The sequence below is a fragment of the Palaemon carinicauda genome, chromosome 11 (assembly GCF_036898095.1).
Source record: "Palaemon carinicauda isolate YSFRI2023 chromosome 11, ASM3689809v2, whole genome shotgun sequence".
NCBI classification, from domain to species: domain Eukaryota; kingdom Metazoa; phylum Arthropoda; class Malacostraca; order Decapoda; family Palaemonidae; genus Palaemon; species Palaemon carinicauda.
In genome coordinates, this window is record NC_090735.1 from 95,761,310 (window position 1) to 95,771,845 (window position 10,536).

At 40.5% G+C, this 10,536-nt stretch overlaps 1 protein-coding gene across 1 annotated transcript in view; it reads right to left on the reverse strand.

The window, feature by feature from the left end:
• Positions 1–550: 550 nt before the first annotated feature.
• LOC137650099 (collagen alpha-1(II) chain-like) overlaps positions 551–10,536 on the reverse strand; it is a 24,650-nt gene continuing 14,664 nt past the window's right edge. The window contains 19 exon segments of the mRNA XM_068383202.1: positions 551–1,512; positions 1,697–1,918; positions 2,654–2,832; positions 3,140–3,836; positions 3,980–4,195; positions 4,342–4,611; positions 4,731–5,216; positions 5,408–5,665; positions 5,667–5,822; positions 5,943–6,193; positions 6,341–6,557; positions 6,678–6,865; positions 7,006–7,213; positions 7,381–7,587; positions 7,856–7,980; positions 8,160–8,277; positions 8,480–8,611; positions 8,923–8,957; positions 10,073–10,536. The exon segment at positions 10,073–10,536 is cut by the window's right edge and continues 1 nt beyond it. Of these exon segments, the coding sequence (XP_068239303.1) occupies positions 1,366–1,512; positions 1,697–1,918; positions 2,654–2,832; positions 3,140–3,836; positions 3,980–4,195; positions 4,342–4,611; positions 4,731–5,216; positions 5,408–5,665; positions 5,667–5,822; positions 5,943–6,193; positions 6,341–6,557; positions 6,678–6,865; positions 7,006–7,213; positions 7,381–7,587; positions 7,856–7,980; positions 8,160–8,277; positions 8,480–8,611; positions 8,923–8,957; positions 10,073–10,536 (4,576 nt within the window). The 3' untranslated portion in view covers positions 551–1,365.

Below are 10,536 nucleotides of genomic sequence, written 5' to 3' on the forward strand. Positions count from 1 at the left end.
TAATAATAATAATAATAATAATAATAATAATAATAATAATAATAATAATAATAATAATAATAATAATAATAATAATAGGGTTACACACACACCAAGGGTACACGATAGTTATTCTGACACCTTACCGCTTGTACTGAAAAATTCTACGGTATTAGCTCACCGTATTTAATTTCATCTTTCTGGCAATGAATAGCCTCCTTTTCCAATCCATTCGATTCGTTTTGTCTCAATCCCAACGAAATTGACTTGCATTGAAACTGAGTAAGAATCATGAAATAATAATATCAGTGCTGAATTACACCGACGATGAATATATATAATTTAGGAACATCGTTTCCACAGATGAGCTTTTCTATCTGATTGAGTATTGTTAACAAAACTGGTATACTTTCAGTTGAAAGTACAGGATATTACTCAAAATGAGTATGTTAGATTCACAAGTAACTTTACATTCCCTCAGACAGATATGATGGCTCATGACAACCATGTTCTACTAAACTAACTGAAAAAAGACAGCCAATCAGGAAGGTTATTTCAATGAAACAATCTGTATCCCATTCTTTTTATTTTTTTCGTAAATTTACAAAACATAAAAAATCTTAGTTGAAAAAAATATTTTTTTTTTTCACCCCGATCAAGTGACTATGGGAATAACCAAAAAAAAAGTGAAAAAAAAATCCCCTTATGGTGTCCCCTTAATATCATACAAAATGTACACAGTCTATTTTCTGTTCTCTGTATTATAAGCACTTTACACTTACTTTGTATATCGATGGCGCTGTTCTTATTCAGTGTCTTCCTAACCTAATGGTGAAGAGAAATTAAAATAGAGACAGAGAAAATGAACACATGAAAATTAGGAAAATGGATAGAGTAGAAGAGAGCGGCGAACATTGTATTTTTCTTTTTTTATTCTAATATGAAAATTATACATGATACGATTAGCAATTTGTGACTTAGAGCAATGTAGGAAGATCGGGGATAATAACTGTCGTTATGTAGAGGAGAAGACGTAGGTAAGATGTTGAAAGGATGCAAAGTTTTAAATAAATCAACTAAAGGATGTTCAATCGACGACGACTCTTGTAGAAGAAAGAACGCTCCTTTGCTTACATCCTGGTCTTCTTTCTTTCTTCACGAGTAAATCTTAGTTACCCAAAAGGCAATTAATCCAACTGATTCATAACATCATTGTCTGTTGTATTTAATCGACATTATTGGGCACTACTGTGGGCATAGTTATTATGCTATTTTCTTCAAAAGCACTGTTCATTTAGCTTTTTTTCCATCACTTAGTACACCCCAAACCCCCTGCCACTGTTCTAGGTCACTGGAAATATTTAGGCGAATTCAGTTTTCGGTGTCCTATGAGTAACACACCGGTCCAATCTCGATCTTGAATGACTGGTTCGGAGCCCCGACATCTTGGAGTCCGATATCGGTGAATGGTAACCGTTGAGGCTTGTCGGTGCGGTACGCAATCTTCGTGAACGACCAGGTGTCCGATCCCGTCTGGGAAAAGAAAAAAATGACATGAAAAATAAAATCCTCTCGCGTCCTTCATTTCTGTTTTCCTATATTGTTCGCACATAAGTAAGAAATTTTCAAAAGTAACGGTGTATTAATATATCTGAATCTTATAATCATTATTTATCAATAACAGGTTAACCATCCCACAAAGACATAAAATACCCACCTTGCAGCCGTCTTCCAGAACTCTGTATCTGAACTTATTATTTCCTCTGGCCTTCAACTCATGATCGGTGGCCGTCATGATCTTCAGAGCGTTTCTAAAGCTCCTCTTCTGGGCGTCGAAGACAGCAATGGAATTCTTACAATGATAAGTGAGTTCTTGGGTGGCACTCGAGGATAGCAGTTGCAAGAAGGACATTTGGTTACTATCAGCTTTGTACGTGAACTGCGGGGGAAGTAGAAAGTAAAACATTATTTTGGCTTGCAACGCATTTTGTCCAGTATAGTGTTCTGTGGAACATTAGGAAGAGTTTAAGGCGATATCATATATTTCAATCATAAGACTTAACAGTACCATAAGGCTTTAAATACACACACACATACACACACACACACACACACACACACACACACATATATATATATATATACATATATAAATTATATAATGTATAAATAAATAAATAAATAAATATATATATATATATATATATATATATATATATATATATATATATATATATATATACATATATATATATATATATATATATATATATATATATATATATATATATATATATATATATATTTATAAATATATAGATATATGTATATACACAATATATATATATATATATATATATATATATATATATATATATATATATATATATATATATATATATATATATATATGTATATATATATATATATATATATATATATATATATATATATATATATATATATTATCTGTGATTTACTTTAACGCAAGGTTGTTCTTAACAGCTTCCCTCTTCTTACCTTGACTTTAAGTCTAGTTTGTTATGTATTGTATATCAATAATGTGATTTTTGTGCTCGGAATCTAAAGTAACTTTGCTTTAGTTTTTTAGGGAAGTAAGAATGTAATTTCACACTAAGCTTGGAAATTCTACTGTAATTCTTCTTAACTGTACCTCAAAACCTGGACTGATTTCATCACCAAGCCATTTTGCTCCTCTGGTGGCGCTGACATAGTTGAATTCATCCGTCATAGCAGGCTGAGGTAAGACGCAGGTGGCCTTCTCTTCCATGTCGCAGTGAACTACAATGGCATCCTTTGTGTCACCCTCGTTAGGATCAATCCAGTACTCGCCTGCAATTCACAAATATTCATGATATTTTCGTTTATTTTTCTCAAGTAAGCCTTACTGTTAAAAACAGGCTTATGCATAAACAATTTGGGCCTATAAGTAGAGTATATATCAAATTATGTAATCAATGCTTTTCTTTTGTATTTTACGAGTATGTCGATAAAGATTTCAATTATGCAAACAATTTGGCCATTGACTATGACATATTATGACCAGAATATTAGGTAATCTAAAATTAATCTAAAGCAAATAGATATACTGCAGCTGATCACAAGAAGAATTAACATTATCTGAAATATATTTACTTACCACTAGGCAATTCTGGATGAGCGTAAGCAAGATCTTTGCAGGTCTTGGCAGGGGCATCCTTTGTGCCTTCTGGTTTGAGGAACTTTTTGAATGATGTTTTGAGTTGCTCATAAGCCTTCGTAATAAGGTCTCTTCGCTCGTCATCAGTAATCTCCTTTCCAAACAGGCGAGCAGGCAATTCAGAATCATCTCCCTGGATAGGATCTGGACCCTTAGATTGACCTTGGCCAAGAAGAACTGCAAGTGCAGCTGCATCGTAGCCCATAGACTCACCAGGTGGACCTGGAGGACCAGCTGGACCAGGTGGACCTGCAGGACCAACACCACCCTCTTCTCCACTTGGACCACGAGGACCTGGAGGGCCCATAATACCTTGCAGACCAATACCTCCATCACGACCGGGGGGACCTTTCATGCCAGGCTCTCCTGAAGGTCCAGGTGGACCAGCAACTCCAGGTACACCCTTGTCACCAGATGGACCCTGGGGACCAGGAAGACCTTGAAGACCAATGAGACCTCTATGACCTTTAGCACCCTTTGGACCTGCAGCTCCGGTTTCTCCCTTTTCTCCTTGCATACCAGGTGCACCAGCTTTACCACGAGGTCCAGGTGATCCTTCCACTCCCTGTGGACCAATTTCACCACGGTCACCTCGTTCTCCAGTGGGACCAATGGGGCCTGCAGAACCTGGGGGTCCCTGAAAGACATAATTGTGATTGGCAATGAAATAAAAGTTCCATATAATGCGTTTTCTGAATTGATTACGGTTATGAAAAATTCATGAGTTCTTGATAAGATAAAAAAGAAGACTATTATGAAAGGTTATAAAAGTAGACTTACAGGAAGGCCTGTGGGTCCTGGTGATCCTTGAGAGCCTGGGGGACCTGGTGGTCCCTTGTCTCCAGTACGACCAGCAATACCAGGTGGACCAGGTTTGCCATCAGCACCAGGGGAACCAGTGTCACCAGTGGGACCAATAGGACCAACTGGTCCAGCTAAGCCTGGAGGACCGACTGGACCCTCTGATCCTCGTTTACCTTCCATACCAGGTTCTCCCTAGAATGAAAGTTTCCAAAATGTAAACACCACTCAATGTTATTAAAACTTAGTGAAATTAAAGATGATGAATATTATGCTAAATTGTCAATAAATGAATTTATTCAAAACCTGATCCACACAGAAGTGCATTTATAGTAACTTACACGTTCACCTGTCTTTCCACTTAAACCTGTTGGACCCGGTGGACCAGGCAATCCAGGCAGACCTCGCTCCCCTGATTGTCCAATAGGTCCAGGCTGACCCACTGCTCCAGGGCGTCCCATTGGTCCAGATTCACCTTTGGGACCTTCCACTCCAGGAGCTCCAGGTTGTCCACTTGGACCAGGTAAGCCAGGTCGTCCAGTATCACCAGGGGAACCTTTGATGCCAGGTTGACCTTCGGCACCAGGTTGACCAGCCTCACCAGGATTGCCCTGCACATCGAGAATATAAATTAATAGGCTTAGCACTATGATAATGAAGTAATTTTTAATATGAAAAGTATTAAGATTCATGGAAATTATTTTAAGGATACTGCAGCCGTAGTACTTACAGGAGTACCTGCGTTACCAGGTCTTCCAGGAGGACCCATGAGACCTGGTTCACCTCGAGTTCCTTGTTCACCTCGCTGTCCTTTGGCACCTGAAAGACCTGCCAGACCCTGAGGACCAGGTTCACCAGGTTGTCCAACAAGTCCAGTGTTTCCTTGAGCTCCTTTTTGACCGGGAAGACCACGCTGACCTTTTGGTCCAGCCGATCCTGGAGGTCCAATTGGTCCAGGGAAGCCCTGAATACCTTGCTGTCCCTGTGGTCCACGTTCTCCCATCATACCATTTGCTCCATGCTCACCGGGAGGTCCAGGTGGGCCTGGATCTCCTTTTTCAGCAGGTTCTCCTTGGGGTCCAGGTGGACCCATAACACCTTGAGGCCCTTGATCACCTTGACGACCAGGAGGACCTTCAGGTCCAACGGCACCAATTCCACCACGTTCACCCTTTTCTCCAGGAAGACCAGGTGCACCTCGACCACCAGGAAGACCCTACAAGTAATTTGATTGTTTTATAGATTTTGTGATAGTATAAAAAATTAATAATAGAACTTTTGGCATTAAATAAAGGATTACAGGTTTCAAGGGTTTCTTTTTATCAGTGAGTGTATGTTTACAACGTACAACCATTCACAATAGGTCTTGTTAATTTGTTAAATATTTTATAAAAGAAAAATACTTACAACAAGACCTGATGGACCTGAATGCCCCTTTTGACCAGCTGGACCAGGAGGACCAGCTGGACCATCAGGACCAGGTAAGCCTGGTTCTCCACGGGCACCGTTTTCTCCTGGGGGACCTTGAGCACCTCTTTCTCCTGGGAAACCTCTTGAACCACGGAGACCTGCGCCACCTGGTAATCCTCGGGGACCTTGTAAGCCTGCTTCACCATCTTTGCCAGATGTACCAGTGGCTCCTGGAGAGCCAGGTAAACCTTGGAAAACCGCGAGCACCAGGAGGACCTGGTGGTCCACGCTCACCAGTTGATCCTTGAGGACCTGGTGAACCAACTGAACCTTGGGCTCCATCCTTTCCAGGATCACCCCGAGGACCAGTTGGACCTGTTTCACCAACGCTACCATCTTTTCCGGGTTCTCCCTGTTGATTAATACTGCGTTTAATTCCATGTAATGGTAAATATTATGTGAAACAATAATAAGGGATATAGTTGTGTGGTTAAAATAAACGAAATTATTCCCTAAAGTTTCTATTACTTACAATTTGTCCACGTGGTCCAGGAGGTCCCATTGGACCGGGTAAGCCTTGGATACCTTGAGGTCCTTGGTCTCCAGACTTTCCATCAGCACCAGGTGGCCCACGATCTCCAGGGCGACCGGATTTACCAGCAGGTCCTGAAAGACCTGTTGGACCCCTCAAGCCCTGTCTGCCTGGCAATCCAGGTGGACCCGGGTTTCCTTCACGCCCTTTTTGACCAGCAGCACCAACAGGACCAGCATCACCAGACTGACCTACAAATAACAATGATATTTAGTTAGCTACTGCTACGTTCTCTTTTGGGCTTAGGATAACTAGAATTGTAAGTGACATTTTATATATGCTAGATAAATATGTATATTGCCAGTGTTCAATGGCATATATAGGAAGAACCTACATACCTTTAGGTCCAGGAGGTCCATCAGCACCAGGGAGACCTCGGCCGCCAGGAGGTCCACGTTCACCCTGTGGACCTGCACCTCCTGGAGGTCCATGCATACCCCTTTTACCACGTTTTCCAGGCGAACCAGGAGCTCCTGGAAGACCACGGGGACCTGGAGTTCCAAGTTCACCCTTCATACCAAGTTCTCCCTTGAAACCTCTTTCTCCTTGCAGACCCTGTTTTGAACAGAAAGGTTTGTTTTCTTGAGAAAAAAAAATATTTTTACAACATTTTGCTAAAATTAATCAAAGAGCATATTCATAGATGAATAAAGAAAAAAATTGCAAATTACTGACCGCCTCTCCTTTGATACCAGCAGTTCCAGGGCTACCAGGCAATCCAGGAGGTCCTCGAGCACCGGGGAAACCAGGAGGACCAGCATCTCCTTGAGACCCAGGAGCACCTTTCTCACCAACAAGACCATCTGTTCCTGGGGGTCCTTGAGAACCAGCTTCACCTGGGACACCAGGTTTACCTGCTTCGCCTGTAGGGTGATAAGTTGTGTTGTTATAGTCAGTTGATATATGATTAGAAAGAAGCAATAAATTGTATGAATGCTAACATAATACACATCAGCTATAAGAAAAATCATATCAGTTTAGACTACTAATTAGAAATTCTTACCTCTTGGCCCCTGCAGACCCTGAGAACCTTTAGGTCCCTGTACACCTTGGTCTCCTTTGGCACCAGCACTTCCTGGGAATCCAGGAGGTCCAGGTTTACCAGGACCTCCAGGGGGACCTGGTGGTCCAGCAATTCCATCAATTCCTCTTAGACCAGGAGGACCAGGTGGACCCTCTCTTCCTCTTTCACCACGGGGGCCAGCAGATCCCTGATGAAATAATTTTCAAAAATAGTACTAAAGAAAATAAATTTTCATTTCATCACTGAATGTTTAAGGATGCTAAATTTTATCTTACTGTTGATACGTTTCCAAAACATTTATCATGGTTTTATTTCCTTTATGAAGGTGTATTACCAAAGAACCTTTGCACTAACCATTGGTCCAATGGGTCCAGGAGGTCCAGCTGGTCCAGATGCACCTTTATCGCCAGATGTTCCTTGTTCTCCCTTTGCACCATCCAGGCCAGGGAAGCCACGGTGACCTTTCACACCTGGGAGACCAGGCATGCCAGGTAGACCACGGGGTCCAGGGGGTCCAACACTTCCTTGGGGTCCAGGGGAACCATCATCACCATTTTCTCCCTTTTTAGAAGAGATGCCAATGATATTAGATTTGTGAATGATCTGATCATCTGAGATTCATAAGTAACTGGAAATTGAGGGTAGTAAGCACAAAGTAATTATATGAAATACAGGCTTTGAACAATAGGGATGGAGAAATTATCTAGTGGGGAATTAACTCTTTCAGTTCCTATAAATGTAATATAAGAGCAGGATATTCATGGGATAGTATAAAGTCAAGGTGTCTACTTTGTTGAAATAAAAGATACAGATACTATAATATAATTACATCTTTGCCAGGTATTCCAGGGAGACCTCTTGGTCCAGGTGGTCCTCCAGCACCTCCGGGTCCGGGATCACCAGGCTCACCACGCATTCCTTGGAAACCCTGGGGTCCTGGTGGTCCAGGTGACCCTGAAGATAAGGAAAAAAAAATATAATTTGTGTCAAATGTAAGATTAAATAGATGTGATATTTCTTACCTGCAATACCTTGATGAAGATATGTAAGTACTTAATATTCCTTATGTCATATTTGGAAACATCTATAGGTATATCTGAAAAATGAGAGGCAGCAAATAAATATGATCTTACCTACGGAGCCTCTGGGACCCACTGGACCAACTTGTGCTTGGAGATAACTGAAGGGATCAGGCTGCGGGCCTTTTTCTCCTCCCTGCGACTGTGATAGCTGGGTCAACCATGGAGAGATCTGGAGGAACAGTAAGAAAATGATGGTAATAAGAAGGCCGACAGAAACCACAAAAGATAATAGCTAACGCTGGCTTAACTCCGATTTTACTGACAATGAATCAGACTTAAACCTTATAATATAATTATAGCCTTACTCTAATCATATGGAGTTGTGCACAATCTTACGGGCTATTTAGAATATTGTCTTACTCTGAACTTACATCAGGCATGGGACCAGGTGGACCGGGGTCTCCAGGAATACCTGGATTACCAGGACTGCCAGATGGACCACGGTCGCCAGGGGGTCCAGTCACTCCAGCATCACCAGTTGTAGAGGAAGCATAATCTGGGGCCTGAAAGAGAATTAAGAGGTTTTTGATGAACAATTCTAACATGGACATGGGATTGTACAGTGCCTTATGGGTTACATCGTGTGATTTCGTTAGAATTAGATAGATATTCAATTTCATAACTAATATTAGCAGAGAGTCAGGACTGTAAAGAATAAAACTTCATAGATTATTCACAATAAAGATACTATTATACTACTACTACTACTTCTACTACTCTCTCTCTCTCTCTCTCTCTCTCTCTCTCTCTCTCTCTCTCTCTCTCTCTCTCTCTCTCTCTCTCTCTCTCTACATTAAGATGAAATTAAACTTACGGGGCCCACAATTTCCGGTGGTGGAGGTGGTTGCTCTGTTGATGAAAAACAGATGAAAGAGAAATGAGTATCATTACTGCAAGAATGTTCGCTACAATTACGACTGAGTTAGCCAGGAACTCCAGCATCATCTTCAAGTTGGGCATTTGTGACACAACTACATAAGGAATTTTCTCTTAAATAGCAAATACTGAACTATCTTCTATGATATGTTTTAGCTCTTGCATTTTTTATTTTCAGAAATAGATCAAAACAATTTGGGATTTATCTAAGAAATACTTAGAACTTTAACGATAATACGATAAAGAGTCTATAAGTTAAACTTGGGCCCTTCTAGTATGATTGGAAATATTTTTAAAAATATATTAATAAAGGGCAATAAATACTATATGAATGATTATTCACTCTGTCTAAATGCGCATATATACAAATAATGAATTTACAGTGCAGTCTATCTAGACAACAATACTGGAAGGCGTCAGTCAAAGATAAGAGAAAACAAGAGAGTATACTGTTGCAAGGAATGAATGAAAATGGAGCAGAATATTGCAAGAAAGTAATGTTTTGTTATTCATTCTGATAACTGAAGTATATATATATATATATATATATATATATATATATATATATATATATATATATATATATATATATATATATATATATATATATATATATATATATATATATACTGTATATAAATGAACAGCTCTAATGATGACTTCTGTTTGGATCATTACTGACAAAGCTGAGCTGAGACAAGGAAACAATATGATATAGAATACGTCCCTTGAAGGACTGGCTTTATGGGAAAAGTACATCAAAGAAAAGAAAACGCTAGGGATGATCAGCCCCTTTGTGCGTTGCAGAATGACCAGCTTAGGCAATATAGTTAATGACAGTAGCCATGCTTCAAGGTGACGCACGTTATGAGGCAATTTTCTTGCAATTATTTTCATTCAAATGTGGATTCATGAAGTAAACGAGGAGAGAACTTATACCACCTAAATCCATAGTAACTTTTCTCACAGACAATATCTCTTTCCATTGCTTAGACATATTTAATATTATTCTTTCCTTTGGCCCTTCGGATGGGTTGATTTGCCGGACTCCTCCACTTCCTATTTATTTGCTTTAAAGGAAATCATACCTTCCTCAGGTTGTCTTCGTCGTCCTCCTTCTCTTTCTCTATTTCTATTCCTTCTCCTTGGTGCCCGAGTTGTAGTTGTTGGAGGGGGAGTGGTGGTGGTGGTGGTGGTAGTAGTAGTGGTTGTAGTAGTGGGGGGAGGAGTAGTAGTAGTTGTTGTCGTGGTGGTAGGGGCGGGTCGATCGTAAGGATCGTATGGGATTCCGTATGGGTCATACGGGTCATAGTCTGGTGCGGGTGAGGCATAGGGGTCATATGGGGGGGCCTCAGTAGCGTATGGATCATACGGGGCCTCAGTACCATATGGATCATAGGGGGACTCTGTGGCATAAGGGTCATAGGGAGCGTAATAGGGGTCTTCTTCTTCTGGTACTTCCTCCTCCCCTTCTTCAGGTGGGTACTCTTCCTCACCACCGCCGTTGTAGGTATATTCTCCTCCTTCATATGGATAGTCTCCATAATCATAG